We start from the raw sequence: 26,758 nt of genomic DNA, 5'->3' as shown, positions 1-26,758 counted from the left end.
GATGCCAGCCCAGGACCACCAGGGAAGGGGGCAACATGTGGATGGCCAGGTATATAAACCATGACCATCCACATATTAAAAAAAATATTTACAATAGATGGCAATCAGTGTCCACAAATGGGCACTGACTGGCAACATTATGGTCAAGATAAAACAAGTGATGCCCTGCAATGCCACCCATCAGTATCATCAGTGCCACCCATCAGTGTCCATCAGTGCCACCTCTCAGTGCCCGCCTATCAGTGCCCATCTGTGCCACCTATCAGTGCCACCCATAAGTACCCATCAGTGCTGCCTATGAGTGCCCATCATTGAAGAAGAAAACTTACTTATTTCCAAAAAAAAATAACAGAAACAAAGAAAAACATTTTTTTTTTTCAAAATTTTTGGTCTTTTTTTATTTGTTGCGCAACAAAATTAAATCGCAGAGGTGATCAAATACCACCAAAAGAAAGCTCTATTTGTGGGAACAAAATGGTAAAAAAAAATTGTTTGGGTACAATAGAATGAGTTTCCACTCATATGCTTATAAACCCAATAAATGTGTATGAATACGCACAGAAACGCTGGTAAAAGACATCAGAGCGTTATTTCCCACCAACTTCTGGCAGAAGAAACACAGGATAAATTCATATACCCCTGTACAAGAGGCCCTAGAGTCCTACATCCAAAGGAGCCCTGGGGATGTGATTTTCTAGATAAGCACTGGCTGCAGAATATCACTCCGGAAGGGACGTGCAGCTGCAGACTTCATGTTCCTTTTTAGGCGCGCAAACAACGTCTCGCCCTCCGCCATGAGATCCCTCCAGAGGACATCGCTGCTCTAAACTCTGTAAGACTTTCTTTAGAAATTATTTTTACTGTCAGCATTTTCTTATATATTCTACTTTACTCATCCACTGGCCCTCCTGGAGAACTATTACACTTCATTTTTACAGTAGAACTACAGTATGGGCAAAACTTTATTTTATTTTTTTTCATTTTGGATAGAGTAAGGGAGGGTTATAACCCCTGTGAGGTTTATTTCCGCCATCTGTGCCCCATTGGGGAGATTTCCCTTCACTTCTTGCACAGATGAGAGGAAATCCCTGCAAATGATTGGAATACCTTGGGGGACCCCCCAGGCCACCAGAATTATCCCTATTGGAAGATCCCTATTGGAAGATTTCCCCTCTTTTACTGTTCTGGGGCAACCCAAAATGTGGAATTTTCTTTTACTTTCACTTTCACTTTCAATGATAACGTTAAACAGGACAAAAAAGCTCCCTAACGGAGGAACAAACAGCAAATACAAACTTACAAGCATTCTAATCCTCCCCCCCCCCCCCCCTCTATCCAAAACTAAAGAAACAGTTTAGCCTTTAGTTATACTTTTATAATATTTTCTTTGACCCTCCCCAGCACTATATTAGTTCTACACAAGCACTCCCCCTAGTGGCCTGCAAAGAGAGTATCCCGATTATGGCAAATCACTTGTCGTCTCCCCTTTAACCACTTCAGCCCCAGAAGATTTTCCCTCTAAATGACCGGGCCATTTTTTTGCGATACGGCACTGCGTCACTTTAACTGACAATTGCGCGGCCGTGCGACGCTGTACCCAAACAAAATGTACGTCCTTTTTTTTCCCACAAATAGAGCTTTTTGGTGGTATTTGATCACCTCTGCGTTTATTTTTTTGCGCTCTAAAACACAGTGGGGCAGATCCACAAACATCTGCGCCGGGCGCAGTGTATCTAAGTTACACTACGCCGCTGTAACTTACTTTGCTTTGGTTTGAATCCACAACGAATCCGCGCCATAAGTTACGGCGGCGTAGTGTATCTCTCGCGGCGTAAGGGCGCGGAATTCAAATGGTTGTGATGAGTGAGTGAGTGAAAAACTTATATAGCGCAGCACATGCAAACTAAATCGTGATGGGGGCGTGTTTTATTGTTAATACGTCGTGACCCGACGTAATCAACGTTTTTTTTAACTGCGCATGCGCTGTCCCTGGGGGTATCCCAGTGCGCATGCTCAAAATTAAACCGGAGCCAGCCAATGCTTACGACGGTGACGTCATTCTACGCAAATTCCTATTCGCGAACGACTTACGCAAACGACGCAAAAAATTCAAAACTGTACGCGGGAAGGACGGCCATACTTAACATTGCGTATGCCACCAGATAGCAGCTTTAACTATACGCCGAAAAAAGCCGAACGGAAATGACGTAAAAGAATGCGACGGCCGATCGTAGAAACGTGGATCGTCAGAAATAGCTAATTTGCATACTCGACGCGGAATACTATGGGAACGTCACCCAGTGGACACCGAAGTATTGCATCTAAGATCCGAAGGTGTACGAAGACGTACACCTGTCGGATCTAACCCAGATGCCGTCGTATCTTGGTTTGAGGATTCAAAACAAAGATACGACGCAGGAAATTTGAAATTACGCCGGCGTACTTTCTTTGTGGATCTGCCCCAATATGTTTTACTTTTTTCTATAATAAATATCCCCACTTTATCACTTTATCACTTTAGGCGATATTCTTCTACATATTTTTGGTATAAAAAAAAATCACAATAAGAGTATATTTATTGGTTTGCGCAATAGTTATAGCGTCTACAAAATAGGGGATATATTTATGTAATTTTTATTATAATTTTTTTTTTTACTAGTAATTGCAGCGATCTGCAATTTTTATCGCGACTGCGACATTACGGCGGACATATCGGAACACTTTTGACACTTTTTTGGCACCATTGACATTTATACAGTAATCAGTGCTAAAAATAGCCACTGATTACTGTATTAATGTCATTGGCAGGTAAGGGGTCAACACTAGGGGGCGATCAAGGGGTTAAACGTATTACCTAGGGAGTGATTCTAACTGTGGGGGGTGGGACTGCCTGGGGAAGGAGATCGATCGTTGTTCCTAAGCAGTAGGAACAACTGATCAGTTTCCTCCCCCCTGACATAACGGAACAGGGCCCTCCTAACCCTCTTGTATTGAATTGTATTGTCTCCCTTTATATTGTAAAGTGCTGCACAAACTGTTGTAGTATATCCTTAAAGCGGAGGTCCACCCTAAAAAATATTTATACATTAAAAAAATTGATATAAATTAAATGTGTTTTACTTACCAGAAACCCCTGTTGCTAGGCAATCTTCCTAATCTGCCTCTTCCTAGTCCACAGAGCTGTTCCGTCACTTCCTCCTCTTCGGCGGGCTCCCCCGTTGTATTCTGTGACCTGTGTGTCCACCAGAAGACAACGGGACCATTTACAAAGCGCCGCGCAACTTGCGCATGTGTAGTAGAAGACGGGCAGTGAAGCCGCAAGGCTCCACTGCCGGTTTCCCTTAGCTGCAATTGTGGCGCTGACACCCAATCTGATGGACAGATCGGCCTCGGGGGGCCGACATCACAGGCTTGCTGGACAGGCTCCTCTTTTCTGTAAAAGGGATGAACAGCTCTACAGCCGCCCGATCACTTTTACAGTGTACAGAAGGGCCTGGGGCCCCCCACTGCTGTTCCTGGGCTCTCCCATGCCACTGGAGAACCCAGAATCACTACATTGGGTCAGGCTGGGTTCATACAGAGGAGGAGGAACATCTGTGACCAATGAAGCTGGAAGCCACGTGTATTATGTCACTTCCAGTTCCAGTTTCTTGTTGTGAGAATTTATTCTGGTTTATGATAGAAATTTTTATGTAGTTTTATATTACCGTAAATACTCAAGTATAAGCTGAGTTTTTCAGCACATTTTTTGTGTGCTGAAAATACCCCCATTGGCTTATACTCCAGTCTGTGTCCATCTTCAAATTTGTGTGCCTGATCCCGGCCAGCCGTAGGTTCCCTGGACCCCAAACTTGGCACACATGTAGCCCCACTCTTCCTCTACAAGTTTTTTGTCCGGGGGACCTACGGCCGGGGAGCACCGATTTTTTCAAAGCCCGGCACCCCTTCCATAGACTCCCATGTTAAACGGTCATTTCTCCAGTGATTTGGGGGACCCGGTACCGGCTGGTCCTAAGTTCCCTGGACCCCAAACTTGGCACACATGTAGCCCCACTCTTCACCTATAAGTGTGCAAAATTTGTTGTCCAGAGGGAACTACGGCCAGGGAGCACCGATTTTTCAAAGCTGGGCACCCCTACTATAGACTCCCATGTTAAATGTCAGGCTAGTCACACAGCTCCGGAGATCAGGTAGGGAGATTGGGCACAGTGAGGCATGGGGGACACAGTGGGGAGGTGCTGTACAGCGGCCCCTTTTTTTGTTTATGGGAGCGTTGTGGGGAGCGGTGTCGGTGGCGCTCCAATTAACTTATTTCCACCCAGGAGGATACAACATCTTACTCTCTATGTATGATCTCACACGGTCATGGATTTACCCATGAATTGAAGACCTTGTAATAGCAAAATAGAGATTAAAGTAAGGCCCCGTACACACGGCCGAGGAACTCGACGTGCTTGGCACGTCGAGTTCTGGGATGAAGCCGCCGAGGAGCTCGGCGGGCCGCCTTCTCCCATAGAACAACGAGAAAATAGAGAACATGTTCTCTATTTTCTCGTCGAGCTCCTCGGCGGCTCCATCGAGCCAAAACTGTACAGACGACAGAGTTTCTCGGCAGAATCCGGGTTTTGACCGAGTTTCTCGGTGAATTCTGCCGAGAAACTCTGTCGTGTGTACGGGGCCTAAGATGAGAGTACAGTCTCTAGGTGGGCTTATCCAGGCACTCAACCCTGAGTACCGATTCTAAAGAGGATTGTATAATCCTTAGACTGTCCTGTGGAAACTATGCATGAAAAATATGGAGAAGCTGGAAATATCTAAATAAATAAGAACTAGGGGCCAGATTCACAGCGGAGATACTTCGTCGTATCTCTGTTTCTATCTATGCGACTGATTCATAGAACCAGTTACGCATAGATAGCCAGAAGATCCGACAGGTGTAATTGTTTTACACTGTCGGATCTTAGGATGCAGTACTGCGGCCGCCGCTGGGGGGAGTTCGCGTCGTAAACCAGCGTCGGGTATGCAAATTAGGAGTTACGGCGATCCACGACGCTTTTTCGCGTTCGCTACGTCGCCGCCAGTCTAGTTTCCCGTCGCAAAGTTAGTCGTCGTTTTGGGTGCCTTAACTTTACACAGCAATCTGTTCCCTCTGAGCTATGATATCAGCCAACAGGGTTGGGGATCACTGGACAGAAAAGTATAAAGTGGATAGAGTGGGGCTTTATACACACACTCACTCTGCCCGGGATGAGGAAGTTGACGGGGTCTCTTTAATATGAATAGAACAAAAAAGTCTAATAGTGTAAGTCCCCTTTTATCTTATGCAGAAGGTTAAAATTGTCTAAATTACATTTTTTTTTTTTGCTGTTTTAGATGTAAAATGTTGAGGCATTAAAGAATCAAATCTCCAATATTTATGAAGAAGGGAGAAGCTTGAACAGTTAGACTGGAAGACTAGAAGATGGCCATGAAAAACACAGTGAGAGATTTCATTTTAGAAGCGCTGGAGGACCTTGAATCCGAACAACTGCACAAATTCCGGAGAAAACTCACTGACATGAATATTGATGAGGAGTATAAGAAAATCCAAAGAAGTCGTCTGGAAAATACAAACGCTGATAAGATTGTTGATATCATCCTGAGTTTCTATCGTGAATCTTACGGCTGTAAACTCACATTTGATGTTTTAAATCATATTAATGAGAGACAAGTAGCAGACAATCTCCGTGAAAACGTAGAAAAAAGTAAGTAAAATGATAACACAAAAGATAAAGTACATTAATATACATTCACCTGGTTATCACATATAGAACACACGTGGTCCCAGAGCAGACATCTCATGGGTTGGCCTCCTTTCCACTCCAGGGGATGATTTTCCTAATTTCCAGACCTGGTGACCACACCAGAAGTTAAATCGCCAGTAAGACAGATCTTCTGACTAAAGCTTCGTACACACACTCGTTTTTCACGACAAGAAAAATGCTGGGAGAACTTTTTGCAGAGAAAACCGTTCGTGTGTATGGTTTCTCATCGAGAAAACTGTTGTGAATCTGGACGAGAAAAAAAAAAGAGAACCTGCTCTCTATTTTCTCGTCGGGAGTCTTAATTTTCTCGTCGTGATTCTCGTCGGGCTAGTTTTCGGCGAGAAAAACGTTTGTGTGTATGCCTTTCCAAGTCTTAAAAACCTGCGCATGCTCAGAATCAAGTTATGAGATGGGAGCGCACCTTCTGGTAAAACTAGCGTTTGTAATGGATATAGCACATTCGTCACGCTGTAAAAGACTAAAAAGCACGAAGACTGAAAAGCGCGAATTGCCTCTCACCAAACTTTTACTAACACGCGGTAACATGAGATTAGCAAAAGCAGCCCCAAGGGTGGTGCCAGTGGAATCGAACTTCCCCTTTATAGTGCCGTCGTACGTGTTGTACGTCACCGGCGTTTGAGAACGACGAGACTTTGGCTTGACAGTGTGTATGCAAGGAAAGCTAGACAGGAATCCCGTTGAGAAAAGTTTTTTTTTTTACGACGGGATTCTCGCCCATGTGTACGAGTCTGAATTAAAGCGGGGGTTCACCCGAATTTTTTTTTTTTAACATTAGATTGAGGCTAATTGTGGGAAGCACAATCGGGTGTTTTTTTTTTTAAATCAATGCAGTACATACCGTTTTAGAGATAGATGTTCTCCGCGGCTTCCGGGTATGATCTTCGGGACTGGGCATTCCTATTTGATTGACAGGCTTCCAAAGGTGGCATACAGAGCATCACCAGTTGCCGATAGAAGCCGAACGTCGGTGCGGCTCTATACGGCGCCTGCGCACCGACGTTCGGCTACTTTCGAGAACTTGTGACGCGCTGTATGCGACTGTCGGAAGAGCTGTCAATCAAATAGGAACGCCCAGTCCCGCAGCCCATACCCAGAAGCGGCGGAGAACATCTATCTCGAAAACGGTATGTACTGCATTGATTTAAAAAAAAACACCCGATTGTGCTTCCCAGAATTAGCCTCAATCTAATGTTAAAAATGTGTTTTTCGGGTGAACCCCCGCTTTAAGAAGATTTCCTCTAATGTCCTGTCCCACAGACATGACAAAAGTTGGAGGAAATTCCCCAAGTGTGGTGGGAAAATTGCCACTGGGAAAGGATTGCTTGCTTTGGCTGAAACACATACTTTTTTTATGGAGGACAATACGGGAAAGGCACTCCTGCAGTTTTGTTAATATCCACATTTATTGTCTTGTATCAAATATTAAAATATCTGTCTATTCAAATGTATTCATGAGTTATCGATAGAGGCTTCAGTTTTTATTTCCTCCCACCCATAGTGACAGGAGCAAGTACTTTCAGCCACCAGCGATATGAGAAGAGTCTGGCTTATCACTGACCAGGGTTGGAGAAATGGGAGTGAGCTTTGGAAGACAATGTAACTCTTGAGCAAATACTCCATATTCCTGGTCTGGGTCTAACCTAAAAATGTAGGATTTTCCGTTTGATAGAGAGAGTTGCTGTGATGTTCTTTATGCATGTTCAGAAACTACAGTTTAATCACTACGTGTCTCTTTTCTGTACCCTGCACAACCACAAGTCAAGTCAAAACAATGGACAAGCAACGTATTTCACGCGGCTCCCAACGAAAATTGTGAACTTGCTCCTTCCCATGCATCTTCCGAAGGTAAGTAATTGACCCACACTCCACCACTACACATCACACCCAGGGGCTGCGCATCATTCATCTTCACCTTCAATAATGCTCATAACAAATGGAACGAACCCTCGTCCTCAACAGGACTATGTCCACCATCAATGCTTCCTCTGACTGGTACCACGCGATCCAAGATCTTTTAGCCCACCCAGTCACCAGCCGTAACACAGTGTAGAGTAACAAACTGATTTATTATCACACATGGACACAGATATCACCCCCCCCCCTGGAATTCGGGGCAGGGTAAACTGTCCAATCAGCAAGGAGAGCTGTTTGAGGAACCCCCCCCCCCCCAACAGTCAGGGCAGACAGAGACAATAAGACAATGGAATACAACCACACCCCAAACAATCTCAGCAAAGGAGTCCAACAGCATGAGACAACACACAATGGCCCAGATTCTGAAAGGACTTACGATGGCGCAACGCCATGTACGCCGTCGTAAGTCCTAATCTGGGCCGTCGTATCAATGCGACTGATTCTTAGAATCAGTTACGCATAGATAAGCATTAGATCCGACAGGCGTAAGGCTCTTACGCCGTCGGATCTTAAATGCATTTTTTTTTTTGGCCGCTAGGTGTCGCCGACGTCGTTTTCCCCGTCGAGTATGCAAATTAGCTAGATACGCGAATTCCGGAACGTACGCGCGGCCGACGCAGTGAAGTTACGACGTTTACATTAGGTTTGCGCGGTGTAAAGTTGCCCCTGCTATATGAGGGGCAACCAATGTTAAGTATGGCCGTCGTTCCCGCGTCGAAATTTAAAAATGTACGTTGTTTACGTAAGTCGTCCGTGAATAGGGCTGGACGCCATTTACGTTCACGTCGAAACCAATGACGTCCTTGCGACGTCATTTAGTGCATTGCACCCTGGGATATTCTTCGGACGGCGCATGCGCATTAGGTTCGGCGCGGGAACGCGCCTAATTTAAATGCTATACGCCCCCTACCCGCCTAATTTGAATTAGGCGGGCTTGCGCCGGGGGATTTACGCTACGCCGCCGCAACTTTACAGGCAAGTGCTTTGTGAATCAAGCACTTGCCCGTAAAACTTGCAGCGGCGTAACGTAAATGAGATACGTTACGCCGCCGCACAAATGCGGCGATCTATGAGAATCTGCCCCAATATATACAAGGTTCCAGTGCGGCTGTAAGCTGAGTCCGATTAGTACAGATCACGGTGGGGTTCTCATTCCCCCTGTGCCCCTATTAGAAACACAGGGCGTTTTACACATAAGGAGGGGTCGGGGAAGCTGGACGCAGATTTTCCAGAGCTCTCCAAGGTAAGCTGAGTTTCACAAACCCCCCACCCAAAGTGACTCCTGTCACAACAATATACACTGGTCAGGCATAACATTTTGACCACCTACCTATTATTGAGTTGGTCCCCCTCCTGCCACACAAAAAAGCCCTGACCGATCCAATCATCTCAACTCCATTGGGCAGACTCACACTAAATGTGTAAACCTTTCCGCACTGATGGATATAATAAGTTGTTTGGAAATTAAATTGCAATACTGTAAACTAAATAACGTATTCTTCTACCAATGCCAGCAGCTATAAGTAAATATAACCCCCTAAATGATATAACAAAATAAAAATTACAGCACCGATTCAATAAAATAAAATATCCTTCAGTGTGAAAATTCATGCACAATAAATCATTCTATAAATATTGCGATCAAATAAAGTCCCCCAAACAATACATGAAAATATTTTTAACCAAAAATAAATTCAAGCGAAATAAGTTCAAATAAAGCAATCCAATGATGTCATGATTAAAAAGTTCCCATCACCAACATTGTGTTTCCAAGTGTAGAATAATCTTTGATCCAAGGTGACCACCACCACCACACACGATCGAAAATTCCCACAACAAAACCGTGGATTTTTTTTCCGACTGAATTTTGGCTCAAACTTGTCTTGCATACACACGGTCACACAAATGTTTTCTGAAATTCCGACCGTCAAGAACGCAGAGACGTACAACACTACGAGGGGCCGAGAAAAATGAAGTTCAATAGGCAGTGCGGCTCTTCTGCTTGATTCCGAGCATGCATGTTTTTTTGTGCGTTGGAATTGCATACAGACAATCGTAATTTTCAACAAAAACTTTTCTTGACGGAAAAATTGAGAACCAGCTCTCAAATTTTTTCTGTCGGAAATTCCAAAAGAAAAAGTCTGATGGGGCATACACACGGTCGGAATTTCCAACCAAAAGCTCACATCAAACTTTTCTTGTCGGAATTTCCGATCGTGTGTACACAGCATAAGGCTGGATTCACACCTATGCATTTTTAGTGCTTTTTGCATTTTGCAGATTTGGTTTCCTATGGAACGCGTTCTGCAGTGCAAATCTGCAAAAATGCAAAAAGCACTAAAAACGCACAGATGTGAATCAGGGCTGGACTGGGACAAACATTTGGCCCTGGACTTCATCCAGACTGGCCCACTTTGACAGGTCTCTCCCATGGCGGCCAGACAATTCCCGCACCCCCCCCCCCCCCCCGGGCCACCCAAGCCCCCTCTCCCCCTTCACTAGCCACTAGCCATTCTACTTTATTAGAGTAGAACGGCTGGTACTGGTACTCTTATAGGCAGTACCAGTGGGGAAGCTAGACATTATTTCACCCGGGGCAAAGAATCATTTTGGTGCCCCCCCCCCTTATGGGACAAGATTAGGCAGAAGTGAGAAACTCCCAGGCCATAGCTGTTGAGTCAGCTGTCTGTCCCCTCCCCCATGCTCCTCTGTCCCCCCCCAGGTGAGCGGTGTGGGGAGGGAGAGGAGATGAGCGCTGCGGGGAGGGAGAGACAAAGGAGCGGAGGGGGGGGGCGGCCTGCTGTCACTGAAGCCAGCCCACTGAGCCATCGGCCCACCGAGAAACTCCCTGTAGTCCCAATGGCCAGTCCATCCCTGGATGTAAATCAGGCCTGATACAGGAAAATGCACTTACCGGATGTACGTAAATATCTCACTACAAGATTAGGCAAACACAGCTTGTATTAATCCAAAGATCTTCCAAACAGCTGCAGTCCTTTATAAGGTTTTCACCGCCACTGCTGTCCTCTCCCCATTCAAGAGCCAGCATAAAAATAACAAAAAAAAAAAGACTCCCATAGAGTAGTATCTTAACCACTTCAATACCGGGCACTTTCCCTCCTTCCTGCCCAAGCCAATTTTTAGCTTACAGCGCTGTCGCTGTTTAAATGACAATTGCGCGGTCATGCTACATTGTACCCAAACAGAATTTTTATCATTTTGTTCCTACAAATAGAGCTTTCTTTTGGTTGTATTTGATCACCTCTGGGGTTTTTATATTTTGCTAAACAAATAAAAAAAGACAGGAAATTTAGAAAAAAAAAATATTTTTTAATTGTTTCTGTTATAAAATTTGGAAAATAAGTACATTTTTTCTCCTTTACTGATGGGTACTGATGAGACTGCACTGACGGGCACTGATAAGGCGGTACTGATGGGCACTGATGAGGTGGCACCAATGAGGTGGCACTGATAGGCGGCACTGATAGGCATTGAAAGGCTGCACTGATTGGTACTTATGGGTGGCACTGATGGGCATGGATGGGCACAGATAGGTGGCACTCATGGACACTGATAGATGACACTGATGGGCATCACTGATAAGGGGGCACTGGCAGGCATTAGTGATGGGCACTGATAGGTGACACTGATGGGCACTGATAGGTGACACTGATGGGCATCACTGATAAGGGGGCACTGGCAGGCATTAGTGATGGGCACTTTTTGGCACCATTTGTGGGCACAGATTGGCATCCCTGGTGACCATGAGTGGCATACCTGGTGGTCATCAGTGGTGGCCATCCCTAGTGGTCCTGGATGGGCATCCTGGGGGGGGGCTGTGCTGATAACCAATCAGCACAGATCCCCCTTGTCAGGAGAGCAGCCGATTGGCTCTCCTCTACTGGCGTCTGTCAGACAAGAGTGAGGAAAAGCCGATACACGGCTCTTCCTGTTTACATTGTGATCAGCTGTGATTGAACACGGCTGATCACGTGGTAAAGAGTCTCTGACAGTTCCTCGCGTAAATCTACAGAAGCGCCACCTAGCGGCCAACGTAAATATGCAACTAAGATACGATGGCGTAAGAGGCTTACGCCAGTCGGATCTTAGCAAAATTCCGGTGTATCTTGTTTTCTGAATACAGAAAAAAGATACGCCGGAGCATCCTAGAAGTTACGTGGAGTATCAATAGATACGCCAGCGTAACTTCTTTCTGAATCTGGCCCTGACAGTCCAGACCAATGCTGCATCCACCTAGGTGAGCATAAATGTTTTTCTTGTAAATCCATACTTCTCTTTTAACACATAAAAGACCTTGCCATGGACATGATAGTCATGGGTCACATTCTGCCAGTAGCTGAAAACAGTGGGCCAGATTCTCGTAGTTTGGCATATTTTTGTGCGGGCATAACGTATCCTATTTACGTTACGCCTCCGCAACTTAGACGGGCAAGTGCTGTATTCTCAAAAGCACTTGCTCCGTAAGTTGCGGCGGCGTAGCGTAACTAGGCCGGCGTAAGCCCGCCTAATTCAAATTTGGAACAGGGGGGCGTGTTTTATGTAAATAACTTGTGACCCGACGTGATTGACGTTTTTCACGAACGGCGCATGCGCCGTCCGTGGAATATGCCAGTGTGTATTGCTCCAAAGTACGCCGCAAGGACGTATTGGTTTCGACGTGAACGTAAATGACGTCCAGCCCCATTCACGGACGACTTACGCAAACAACGTAAAATATTCAAAATTCTACGCAGGAACGACATCCATACTTAACATTGGTACGCCACATGTACGCCTCATATAGCAGGGGTAACTTTACGCCGGGAAAAGCCTAACGTAAACGGCGTATCTGTACTGCGTCAGCCGGGGGTACGTTCGTGAATAGGCGTATCTAGCTGATTTACATATTTCTAGGCGTTAAATCAGCGTACACGCCCCTAGCGGCCAGCGTAAATATGCAGTTAAGATCCGACCGGCGTAAGCAGGGGCGTTGCTAGGTGCCAAAAAGACCAGGGGCTTCAGCCAAGCCGGGGGGGGGGGGGGGGGTGTCTTTGGCCGCAGTCGGTGGAGTGGCGCGGGGTGACCTACCTGACACACATACCCTGACCTACGTGTGTGTGTGTGTGTGTGTGACACTGACCTGTCCCTGCATACACTGACCTGTCCCTGCATACACTGACCTGTCCCTGCATACACTGACCTGTCCCTGCATACACTGACCTGACTCACTGACCTGATCTGCATACACTGACCTGACTCACTGACCTGATCTGCATACACTGACCTGACTCACTAACCTGATCTTCATACACTGACCTGTCCCTGCATACACTGACCTGACTCACTAACCTGATCTTCATACACTGACCTGTCCCTGTATACACTGACCTGACTCACTAACCTGATCTGCATACACTGACCTGTCCCTGCATACACTGACCTGTCCCTGCATACACTGACCTGTCCCTGCATACACTGACCTGTCTCTGCATACACTGACCTGACTCACTAACCTGATCTGCAAACACTGACCTGTCTCTGCATACACTGACCTGTCCCTGCATACACTGACCTGATCTGCATACACTGACCTGTCCCTGCATACACTGACCTGTCCCTGCATACACTGACCTGTCCCTGCATACACTGACCTGATCTGCATACACTGACCTGATCTGCATACACTGACCTGATCTGCATACACTGACCTTTCCCTGCATACACTGACCTGTCCCTGCATACACTGACCTGTCCCTGCATACACTGATCTGTCCCTGCATACACTGACCTGATCTGCATACACTGACCTGTCCCTGCATACACTGACCTGACTCACTGACCTGTCCCTGCATACACTGACCTGTCCCTGCATACACTGACCTGTCCCTGCATACACTGACCTGTCCCTGCATACACTGACCTGACTCACTGACCTGATCTGCATACACTGACCTGATCTGCATACACTGACCTGATCTGCATACACTGACCTGTCCCTGCATATACTGACCTGTCCCTGCATATACTGACCTGTCCCTGCATACACTAACCTGATCTGCATACACTGACCTGTCCCTGCATACACTGACCTGACTCACTGACCTGATCTGCATACACTGACCTGATCTGCATACACTGACCTGTCCCTGCATACACTGACCTGTCCCTGCATACACTGACCTGTCCCTGCATACACTGATCTGTCCCTGCATACACTGACCTGTCCCTGCATACACTGACCTGATCTGCATACACTGACCTGTCCCTGCATACACTGACCTGACTCACTGACCTGTCCCTGCATATACTGACCTGTCCCTGCATACACTGACCTGACTCACTGACCTGATCTGCATACACTGACCTGATCTGCATACACTGACCTGATCTGCATACACTGACCTGTCCCTGCATACACTGACCTGACTCACTAACCTGATCTGCATACACTGACCTGTCCCTGCATACACTGACCTGTCCCTGCATACACTGACCTGATCTGCATACACTGACCTGTCCCTGCATACACTGACCTGACTCACTGACCTGATCTGCATACACTGACCTGATCTGCATACACTGACCTGATCTGCATACACTGACCTGTCCCTGCATATACTGACCTGTCCCTGCATATACTGACCTGTCCCTGCATACACTGACCTGTCCCTGCATACACTGACCTGTCCCTGCATACACTGATCTGTCCCTGCATACACTGACCTGATCTGCATACACTGACCTGTCCCTGCATACACTGACCTGACTCACTGACCTGTCCCTGCATACACTGACCTGTCCCTGCATACACTGACCTGTCCCTGCATACACTGACCTGTCCCTGCATACACTGACCTGACTCACTGACCTGATCTGCATACACTGACCTGATCTGCATACACTGACCTGTCCCTGCATACACTGACCTGTCCCTGCATACACTGACCTGACTCACTGACCTGATCTGCATACACTGACCTGATCTGCATACACTGACCTGTCCCTGCATACACTGACCTGACTCACTGACCTGATCTGCATACACTGACCTGATCTGCATACACTGACCTGTCCCTGCATACACTGACCTGTCCCTGCATACACTGACCTGACTCACTGACCTGATCTGCATACACTGACATGTCCCTGCATACACTGACCTGTCCCTGCATACACTGACCTGTCCCTGCATACACTGACCTGACTCACTGACCTGATCTGCATACACTGACCTGTCCCTGCATACACTGACCTGTCCCTGCATACACTGACCTGTCCCTGCATACACTGACTTGTCTCTGCATACACTGACCTGACTCACTGACCTGATCTGCATACACTGACCTGTCCCTGCATACACTGACCTGTCCCTGCATACACTGACCTGTCTCTGCATACACTGACCTGACTCACTGACCTGATCTGCATACACTGACCTGTCCCTGCATACACTGACCTGTCCCTGCATACACTGACCTGTCCCTGCATACACTGACCTGACTCATTGACCTGATCTGCATACACTGACCTGTCCCTGCATAGTGGCGTCACTAGGGTTGGTGTCACCCCCCTCCACCAAGTATAGTCCCCCCTCAGTACAGACCCGCCTCCCTCAGTCCAGACCTCCCCTCTACACTAAGTATAGATCCCCTCTCTTAGTACTGACCACCCTCTCCACTAAGTATAGACCTCTGTCCCTCAGTCCAGACCCCCTCCCTTTTTACACACCACCCTCTCCACCAAGTACAGACCCCCCCTCCCTCCGTAAAGATCCCCTCCCTCAGTACACACATCCCTCTCCACTTGCGCTTGTTGGGAGGTGGGGGGCAGATTTGCTGGGGGGTGCTTTGGGAGGTGGGAGGGCTTATGTTCTTGTGGGAGGTTGGATTTAAAATCCAACCTCCACTTCTAGCATAGGTTCTTTCTTCTCCCAAAGTGTCCCTCAGCACATATTCTGGGGGGGTCTTAACTCCCCCACCCCCTGTTCAATGCAGGTGTCCCTCTTCCAGTAATAATTCTGGGAACCCCACCACCTCCACACATGGCCGGGCTCAGCTCCAATCTGTCACCAGGCTTTGATACACTGGTCTGAACATTACTGTATATAATGTACGGTGTCAGCAGGGTACAAACTGGTCATATACCCTGTAAATCATATTGTACATTATATACAGCCCAGTGTGTATATAATGTTCAGCTTGGTATCAGGGTACAGACTAGTCTGTATAAAATGTACAATATGGGTTACAGGGTATATGACCAGTTTGTACCCTGCTGACACTTTAGTTCTGAAAATACACTAACTTGTTTCCAGGACTTGTTGCCACAATCAGTTTTCTTCCATAATTCAGGGTTTTCCATAGCTGCCTATACAATCCTCCACCTGTTCATGTTTCAGTGCCCGAGATCCTTGGAGACCCGCCCGCTCTCAGGCATTGGATGGAAGGTAGCAGCTCTCATTCCTCCTCTAGGAAGAAAGGAGACACTCTTCCCTTGCTCAAGTCAGGCACCGTGGTGGCGGCGCTGTGTACAGTAGCAAACGCCCATGATACCTCCCACTGGGCTGCAAGCAGGGAGGGATTTACATATATCCCTCCCTGCTGCCTGTTCTCACTGATGAGAAAGGGAGCCGCCGAGGCTCCAGAAGGCGGGGCCGCATCCGATCACATGTTAGCCCCGAGCGTCTGGGGATCAGGGCCAATCTGATGCCGAAAGTAGCAGAGTGTCACCAGCGCCGAGTGTCGCCGAGTACGGCACTCAGCGACACTTGGTGCTGGCGGCACTCGGCCACCGTCGGCATCAGGTCCTGACTCCCAGACGCTCGGGGCTAACAATGTGATCGGATGTGGCATAGACTCGGGGCTTTTCGGGGACCCATTCGGGGCTCCAGCCCCCCTAGCCACGCCCTAACGACGCCCCTGGGCGTAAGTCTGTTATAATATAATAGAAATCTATGCGTAACTGATTCTAAGAATCAGGCGCATAGATACGACCGCCCAGACTCAGAGATACGACGGCGTATCTGGAGATACGCCGTCGTATCTCCTTTGAGAATCTGGGCCAGTATCATTAGCAGTAATCAGCATGGATTCATGAAGAATATTTTTTTTCCCAAATCCAATCTATTAACCTTCTATGAGGAGGTGAGCTGCCATCTAGATAAAGGTGGACGTGATGTATCTGGATTTTTCAAAAGCATTTGATACAGTTCCCCATAAACGTTTACTGTACAAAATAAGGTCCGTTGGCATGGACCATAGGGTGAGAACATGGATTGAAAACTGGCTACAAGGGCGAGTTCAGTGGTGGTGATAAATCTCTTTTGTTCGCATTCAAAAAGTGACTTGCGCCCAATTATTCCATCTTGCGTTACACCCACTATGCCTAGTAACCCACCCTACAAAGAAGGATGTCAGCTCTCTATGACCCTGGAGGTCATCATTAGGCCTTTGGAGGTTGGGGATGCCACTACATTATTTAGTCTGTAGGAAAGTTAGTGAGTCCACAAACTATGGTATATATCTGAAAATGTATTAATCTTGATGTACTGACAGTCTATCTAATTCCTTAAGGGCCCCTAAAATGCCAGGGCAGTACAAAAATCCCCCAAATTACACATTTTTTGCAAGGTAGACAGTCCAAGGTATTTAGTAGGAGGCATGGCAAGTTTTTTTAAGTTTTTGTATTTTTTTGGGGAAAATTAAGAAAGAAAAAAAAAAAGACACAATTTTTTTTATTTTTATTTTTTACTAAAATGTAGCAGAATACATATTGGCCTAAATTGATGAAGAAATTTCGATTTTTGCAATTTTTTTATTGGATGTGTTGTATAGCAGAAAGGAAAAAAATATTTTTTTGGGGGTTTATAGCACAAAAAATAAAAACCGCAGAGGTGATCAAATACCACCAAAAGAAAGCATTTGTGGAAACAAATTGACATGCATTTTTTTTGTGTACAGTGTCGTACAACCACGCAATTGTCAGTTAGGCTGCTTTCACATTCAGGCGTGGAGCCGTGGTGACGGTATAGCGGCACTATTTGTAGCGCTGCTATACCGTCGTATTTACCACGATATTCGGGCACTAGCGGTGAGGTTTTAACCCCCGTTGCGGGCGGTATTACCGCGGTTTCCCATTGATTTCAATGGGAAGGCGCGGTATAGGAGCGGTGAACACCCCGCTCCTATACCGCGGTAAAGATGCGGCAAGCAGGACTTTTGGAGCGCTCCTGCTAGCGCACCGCTTCAGTGTGAAAGCCTTCGGGCTTTCACATTAAACACTACAGGGCATGATTTTTCATGCGGTATAGCAGCGCTATTTTTAGCGCTGTACCGCATGAAAAACGCCTCAATGTGAAAGGGGCCTTAAAGTAATACAGTGCCGTATCACAAAAAATGGCCCGGTCAGGAAGGGGGGTAAGTCCATAGGACCAATCCAAAAGATGTTAGGCGTGTCATAGGATTGTAAACACGAGTGGACTGTGCCTAAAAAAAGGATGTGTGTGGTTGCCCAGCAGACCAGTCAGAGGTAGCAAGTTACTGTTTGGTGTGTGTCCGGTGTTGGGGTGTGAGTGGACATTGGAAAGAGGGAATAACACAAGGGTTCTAGCTCATAGGATAGCTGGAGGAATCCTAGAAGAAATTGCTCTCCAACCCCCAGAGTGCACCAGACTGTATGTAAGATTTGTATCTGCCTGTGTGTTGTCCGCCAGCTTTATTGGAGTGGAGTCTCCCTCTAGTGGTGGCCAGAGGTAGTGCAGGCTGTGAAAAAAGTATCTTAGCTGGTCCTACTTGCTCAGAATAAGCTCTTCCTCATTCCCTCCTACTGCATTCAAAGACCTCACCCCGGTTAGCTAGTCACCGCAGACGTTCATGCTTTTACCCTACATTCACACGTTTTGCAGTTTGCAAAAATGCAATACAGTCCATTTACCATGGTTTCCTATGGTACATGATAACATCTATGCGTTTTCCTGCCGGTGCATTTTTGGAAAGGGTCAGGGACTTTTTTTCCGCAGCAGATTGCGTTTTGCATGTAACAGACTTCAATGAAGCCGCACCAAAAAACGCAAGTGTTGCGTTTTTGATGCATTTTTTTTTGCGTTTTGTGTTTTTTCTTTTACTTTAAAGTGATTGTAAACCCACTAACAAAAAAAAAAACCTGCAGAACAAAGGGATAATGAGCTAGTATGCATAGCATACTAGCTCATTGTGAATTACTTACCTTAGATCAAAGCCCCCACAGCAGGCTTCGTACACCTCTCCAGCTGGTGACATCGCTCCTGGAGTTACTTTCGGGTATCGGCTGTGTTTGGCCACAATGACGTCACTCCCGCTTATGCACGCGAGAGCCGCTGGTAACGGCACACTAACTGGAGCAACGGCACGTATGCGCCATTGCTTCAGTGAGCATGTGCCAATGATGTCGGCACATGCAGATACAAGGGATATCTCCTAAACCAGGGGTGGCCAACCAGTGGCCCAGGGGCCGCATGTGGCCCGCGGAGCCCTCTGATGTGGCTCTGGAATGGTGGGTTGGCATGCCCAAATCACAGGTTGCTGACCAGCAATACCACAGCATCAGTGTTGTGAATGAAGCTGGTGGTAGAGGAAGGAAACAGCTGCGGAGCAGAGCCCCATAAGCCGATGCTTCCTCTACAGTGCCGGCTTTTGCCACAGGTGGAGTCTATGGCAAAGTTCAGGTAACCCGCATGATAGACACAGGTGCACTATGCTGCACCTGTGGTGTGGGTAAACCGCAGAACTTCAGTGTGAAAGCAGTCTTAGGCCCTTTTCGCACGATCCACCCAACCAAATGGGACCCTCAATTCACCTCTATAGAGCGATATATGTCTGTTTACGCCCGCCTACCTCCAATCCAAATTCGTCCCCTTTCATCTGGGCAGGTCGGAGGGCCTATAGAGTAGCCGTGGCCTGTCATCCGCCTGCTCTGCTCATTGTGGCCCTCGACTGGTTTCCAAGTTGCTTAAGTGACCCTCGCTCTTCAAAAGTTTGGGCACCCCTGTCCTAAATGGTGCAAGTTTAGGAGATATCATGGGTAGCTACAGGTAAACCTTATTATAGGCATACCTGTAGTAAAAAGTGGTTTTAAAGGGTTTACAACCACTTTAACACACTATGTATAGCTGGTTGCTAAGGAGCGGGCTGGGAAGCTGGCCACCACGTCCTTAACAACCAACAAGTCATCAGCTATCAGCGGTGTTCCCCACTAAATACAAAAAAAAGAATTGCCAGCCCAAAAAATAATCAGGGGGAAAAAAAATGGGGTACCCACCAAATCCATACCAGGCCCTTTGCACCTGCCTCCCGCCCCAAAGCACCGTGTTGCCATGTTGATGTGGACAATGGTCTCATCCCCACAACCCTGGGCTGTGGTTGTGGGGGTCTGCAGGTGGGGAGCTTATTGGAATTTTGGAAGCAGATTTCCATGGGGGGCACTTGCCAAAGAGGATGAGCCTGGAGCGCTTAGCGGGGGACCTCAGAAGAGGAGGATCGGGGCTGCTCTGCAAAACCATTGCACAGAGCAGGTAAGTACGACATGTTAATTGTTAAAAAGAAAAAAAAAAAAGAAAAGAAGCTTTAATATCGCTTTAAAGACTGACTAAATTTGTTTTCTATTTTGCAGACATAATACATGATGTCTTTGAATTCGCACAAAGATTAAATATAGCAAAATACATTGTTTTGAAACTGACACTGAGTAAAGTCCTGAGCATTGGTTCCGAAGATCTCCTACATAGTCAGCTTAAGAATGATGAAGACCTTCCCTGGAATTTCTTACGGAAGCTCATGGCTTTAAACACAACTGCTAGAAATGTTTCTGAACTGAAAACCAATGAAAATGAGTTGGAGTTTAAATTGAAACAATCTGCATTAAGCTCGGTCCATCTTTTAGATGTCCTATGTGTCCTCCTTCATTGTTCAGACTGTATTCTCCAACAAGCCATAGTGACCAAACTGGCCATGTGTCAGTTTGCCGTCCCTCTGCTGCTCCCTCCTGGTGATGGGTCACATTGCACCCTCATGCTTTGGGCAATGAGAGACATAGTGAAGAAGTGGAGACCTCAGTCATTAGAAGACAATTTAGGGTTCAGAGAAGAAAATGTGGTTAATGTTGCCATGCCAATCTTCTCTTTTGTCAGGCTTGGAGAAAAAAAACTATCTTAATTAAGAGTTTTAAACCAACTTCTTAATCCAGCTGAGTTACATCACAATTTCTTCATGCAGGACAGTTTGGAGGGAAGAAACATAGAGAGGAAAATATCTGATGGACTGGTAGAAGTTTCCTGGTATTTTCCCTGTGGTAAGTCTGCTGTTTTCCCAGAACCCATCACAGTGACCAACCTACGAGGAGATCTGGAGATACATTTGAAACAGTTCAAGTTCCTGACTCGAATTTCTTCTGTTGTGTTTATATTCATTGAGAGTATTTCTGAGAAGCAATCCACATTGTTATCATCCTTCCCTACCACTGACACCCAATATTTCTTCATTGTTACTCCGGCTCATGGCACAACTGTGACTACACAGACACTGAGGGCTCTTAAAAACTTAATGCCAGTGCTAAAGTTGAAACAATCTGATATATTAATACATGAAGGCAAGACAAATGAGGCAGAATTTGTAAATGAAATAAAAAGAAGTATTGTTTGTTTCCTAAATAATAATCCAAAAGTAAATAAAATGAGAGACCTTGAGAAAGAAACTCATGGATTGGACATCCAAGTAGATGAGAGTGATCCTGAATGTCAGAAGGCCAGGGAACATGCCAGGAAAATTACAGAAGAAATAACAAATGTGTCTGAGTACAAAAAGAACACTATGAAGTTACAGGGAGATCTCTGGAGACAGTTATCTGATGTGGAAAAGGAACTTTGCAGAATGACAAGGCAAGGTGGTAAAGACACACAACAATATCAAGATGACCTGAGAAAGAAACGCATTTCACTACATGAGGAACAACATAAACATGATCTGCCCCATGGTTTAAAGCTCTTTATTGATGCAATCACTGATTTGTCTGAGACTGAGAAACAATATTTTCTGAAATGGATGAAATTTGAACTTGATTCAATTGCTAGAGATCGTCTTTTTAATCTACAAGCTGAATACAATGAAAAATATAACAATATCTTAAGTAGTAACGAAGAGCTCAGACAGATAGACCAGAAAATCTCTGACGGTTCTTTAGGAATTGAACATTTCCTACGTGAGATGGGACAGTTTTATGAAGCTGAATGTTCCATGATTAAAGAAAAAAAAAAAAGACAATTTACTAGATTGCCAGGAATTATGGCTAATCTCGTGTTGGATGGTTTCTCATTGGAGCTGATAGATGGAGATGCCTCCAACATTCCCCTACGGTGGATAACTGATGTTCTAAATGAGCTGGACTCCAAAACAGGGGGAAAATGCAGAATGAGAGTAATCACTGTGCTGGGAGTGCAGAAAACGGGGAAATCCACTCTTCTCAACACCATGTTTGGTCTGCAGTTCCCGGTGGCCATTGGAAGATGCACACAAGGAACCTTCATGACTCTTCTTAATGTGAAAGAGACCTTCCAGGAGGAGCTGGGCTGTGACTTCATCCTGGTGATTGACACTGAGGGGCTGAAAGCTCCAGAGTTGGCTTCCTTGGAGGGCAGTTATGAACATGACAATGAACTGGCCACATTAGTGGTTGGGTTGAGTGATATCACCATCATCAATATGGCCATGGAAAACACAACAGAAATTAAGGATATTTTACAGATTGTGGTCCATGCCTTTCTTAGAATGAAAGGAATAGGAAAGAAACCCAACTGCCAGTTTGTACATCAGAATGTGAGTGATGTGTCCGCTCATAACAAGAACATGAGAGGCAGAATGAAACTTCTGGAACAGCTGAATGAAATTACAAAAGTAGCTGCAGAGATGGAAAAGAAAAGTAATATAAAAACTTTCAGTGATGTGATGAACTACAACCTGGAGAAAGACAACTGGTACATTCCCTGGCTCTGGCTTGGGGTCCCACCAATGGCTCCAGTAAATTCTGGGTACAGTGAACATGTGTCTGAACTGAAAAAGTATTTATTAGAATTAATGACAAGCAAAGAATCTCTGCACAGGCCTTCAACTATTCCTGAATTTATAGAATGGATAGAAAGTTTATGGAACGCTGTAAAACATGAGAAATTCCTCTTCAGTTTCATGAACAGTTTGGTGGCAGAAGCTTATAATAAACTGTCTATACAATACTCACAGTGGGAATGGGAGTTCAGAAAAACTGTACACGATTGGCTGATCCGTACAGAGACAAAGATTAAGAATCAGACTGCAGCGAGTCTAAGTGATGAACTTTGCTCCAAATTTAAGAATGAGCTCCACAGATTGTTGATTATTAGAGAAAATGAAATGTTAAAATTGCTGCAAAAATACGCTGACAATGAAAATGAAAATGTTCTTTTAATAGAACGATACAGACATGATTTTTTTCTGAGCACAACATCTCTGAAGGAGGAATTGAAAAGAAATTCTCTTGTGAAGTTGGATGAGGCTGTTTCAACTCAGAAAGGAAAATTCAAGATTCAGAATATACAAATAAATTCCCAGAAATTGATTGAAGACAAAATCACAGATCTCCTCAAGAGATGCAGAGAGAAGAGAAAAAAGCTGAACAATAAAGAGTTAAAGAGAGAATTTGAGGCGATGTGGAAGAAAAAACTGACAGATCTACAGATAAAGGAATTAAAAACACACAATGTCAGTAGATCTATGTTACGGCAGCTAATGAATGACATGAGCTATAAAGGATCAGCTGTCAATGAACACTTACTGGGTGTGAAGGACTTGGCAAATATCACACAGACTGATTTCAAGATAGATGAGAAATATATTGAGACGGGTTGGTTTAAAAAACTGACAAATAATTTTAAAAACAGAAATGAGCATTTGGACAAAATAAATGGTTTTGCTCAATCTCTTATAGATAACTGTAACAGGGATATCAGAGAGAAGGTGGATACCGGAGAGGACTATTGTGACAACTATTGCCAGGAATTACTTCATATGATTACAACAGAGATTTCCAAACAGCCCAAAAATCTTCATTTGTCCACATGGTTTGAAGTGAACATCAAACTTCACATTCTTAGAAAAGCTTCCAGAGAGTTCCAGAAGATGCATGATAAATTCATTAGAGAGAACGATCCAAAACTGTGTCTGGAAAACATTACTTCTGGATATTTAGAAACATTTATCAGCACATTCAAAGAGAAAGATATTTGTCAGACTAAAGCCCAAAAATTCTGTGAGCGATGTCTAAAACCAGCAATGATGGATCATGTTTTCCGCCATCTTGGGCAGAACATAGTGGATGAGATAGTAAGTTCAGACAAGAAATTCTGCAGTAGAACATTTTTTCAAGATTTTTTACTGAGAGAGCTACTGGAAGAAATGTCCTTCCAGAAATATGTAAAGTTTATACGGTCATATGAGGAATATACAAAAGAATGGATACTAAATCACACTGAAACATATGCAACACCCCAAATCCTAAAACCATTACAAGAACTTCTGCTGTATTCACTGGGCAAAAAGATAAGAAGAGCTCTTAATGAAGACAACCCTGTTACAAGTTCATCAGTCTCAGATTTTCTGAAAAGTGTATGTGAGACACTAAAGGAAGAATTGGTGATCCCTCAGAATGAGATGCAAGCGGTCACTTTCCAGAACACGGCTGATGTTGGACAATTTTCATCGGACATTCAGCTCTTCCTCCGAGATACAGAAACAGAAGTCTTATCAGATCTGCAATCTATGGATATAAAGTCTGTACTCTCCAGGGTGACGGTGAAGCCTCAGGATGAATTGTTCAGGAAGGTTGCTGGCTGTGGGAAGCGATGTCCATTCTGTAAAGTCCCCTGTGAGGCCAGAGGTGATGAACACAAGGAGCACTTTGCTACCATCCACAGACCTAATGGATTGGGGGGGTTGTTCAGATGGAGTCATATTAACATCCTAACCACTGATATATGTAGTGCATCTGTTGTATCTAATAACTCATTTAAAAACTCAGACACAGAATGGAAATGGCACCCATACAAAGATTATCGTACCATTTATCCAGATTGGGCCATCCAACCAGATCCCAGCATCGAGTCATCAGATTACTGGAAATATATTTTTGTGATGTATAATGAGGAGTTTGCTGAAGAATACGATGCAAAACCAGCAGAAATACCAGATGGCTGGAAATCCATCACAAAAGAGAAAGCTCTGCGAAGCTTAAAGAAAATGTACAATAGCTAAACAGAGAAGACAAATCAACAACGTGTAATTCCTCATCCAACTTATTATCTGGAAATCATTTACTGTTATTAAAAATAATCTTTCCTTTGATTTTCTCTAATTGGAGAAACATTTAAAATATTTTCCTCACAATCATGGTCACAGTAATCAGGGTGTGAACAGAATGTCTGATGCTCCTCATTCCCCCGATGATATAATGGGCTCATCACTTCTCTCAGAAGATTCCACAACATCCCAATACATATTACAGGTGGTTGTTGGATCCATTGACTATGACTTTCCTATCACTGCACTAGATAATGTTATAGTCACTTTATTTGATATATCTCTCTAGGAATGTTTTATTGTACAGTAAAACCTTGAGAGTAACTTGGTTTGAGAGCGTTTTGCAAGACAAGCTACATTTTTTAATACATTTTGCCTTGATATACAAGCGATGTCTTGAGAGTAGCGTCATGTCACATGAGAAGAGAGGCGCCTCTAAGTGTAGCAATATGGTTACATTTAATGAAGGTACAACATTTAGAAACTCACATGATTGATGATGAAAACAGGCACATCTAAGTATGCAGGGACCTGGGAGAAAAGATGTCCACATAGACCATTCTCCTCACCACCATTGACGTCATCCCTTCCACGCTGCGCTCCACAAGCAATTCAAGCCTCGCTTTCAGATCGCTCTTCTGCAGGGTAGTCTTCCGGGTCACGATTGCAGGCAGCTTTACTCCGGATCCCTGCATACTTAGATACTTTTAATCATCAACCATGTGAGTTGGTAAAGGTTGTACCTTCGTTATATGTAACCATATTGCTACACTTAGAGGCTCCTCTCTTCTCTTTTATACTCTGGAGCTCCTGCTGGATTTTGTTTCTAATCCCCTTGGGGAGGCTTCCATTTGTGGATGGACATTTTATGGTCACACAACCAATCACATCGCTATAATCTTTTTAGACGGACTATAAACTGAAGGATTTATGAATAAATGGTTGTGGAACGAATCATTTAAGTTTCCATTATTTCTTATGGGGAAACTTGCAAATTATGCTCACAATCCAAGGTTTTTAAAAAAAAAGTTTGTTAAAATATTAGTAATGTATGGCGATGTATTGGGGAGATTTGCTCTCCCCAACAACATTGGATTTTCACATTGAGGCTGGGTTCACACTTGTCCGACAAACGCTCCTACATTGGGAGCTCATGTAGCATGACGTGTGAAAATCAATGTTTCCCTATGGGAGCTGTCTTAACTGGTCCGACACAAGTCGGTCCGACTTTGAAAATGCTCCCTGTACTACTTTGGTCTGACATTGATCCTACTTCAACCCATTGAATATCATTGAAGTCGGACCAAAGTAGGATCCTTGTCCTTACCATCCGACTTTTGACATCCAACATGTGATTACAGCAGCAGTAAAAGGAATTTATCTCACTCTGGGATTGTTTTGATTGGTCAAAGAACAAGTCAGACTATCACAAAGTCAGATCAAAGTAGTATCCTGTTCATGAAAGTAGGATGGATGTAGGACCAATGTAGGACCAATGTAGGATCAGTGTAGGACCAATGTAGCAGAGCAAAGTAGGATGAAAGTAGTGTAGTAGTGTGAACCCAGCCCAAATGCTCCCTGTACTACTTTTGGTCCTACATTGATCCTACTTCAGGCCCATTGAATATCATTGAAGTCGGACCAAAGTAGTATCCTGTTCATGAA

The 26,758-nt window shown here is 45.0% G+C and overlaps 1 protein-coding gene across 1 annotated transcript; it reads left to right on the top strand.

Moving 5' to 3' along the window:
• Positions 1–715: 715 nt before the first annotated feature.
• On the top strand, positions 716–25,153 carry LOC120943023 (interferon-induced very large GTPase 1-like). Its single transcript, XM_040356074.1, is given in 4 exon segments — positions 716–832; positions 5,374–5,744; positions 7,584–7,670; positions 20,385–25,153. Coding segments are annotated over 3 exon segments (5,034 nt in total). The 5' UTR covers positions 716–832; positions 5,374–5,461; the 3' UTR covers positions 25,049–25,153.
• Positions 25,154–26,758: the final 1,605 nt, after the last annotated feature.

Source organism: Rana temporaria, chromosome 6, assembly GCF_905171775.1.
Source record: "Rana temporaria chromosome 6, aRanTem1.1, whole genome shotgun sequence".
Classification (NCBI taxonomy): domain Eukaryota; kingdom Metazoa; phylum Chordata; class Amphibia; order Anura; family Ranidae; genus Rana; species Rana temporaria.
This window is presented reverse-complemented; position numbering and strand designations above follow the sequence as displayed.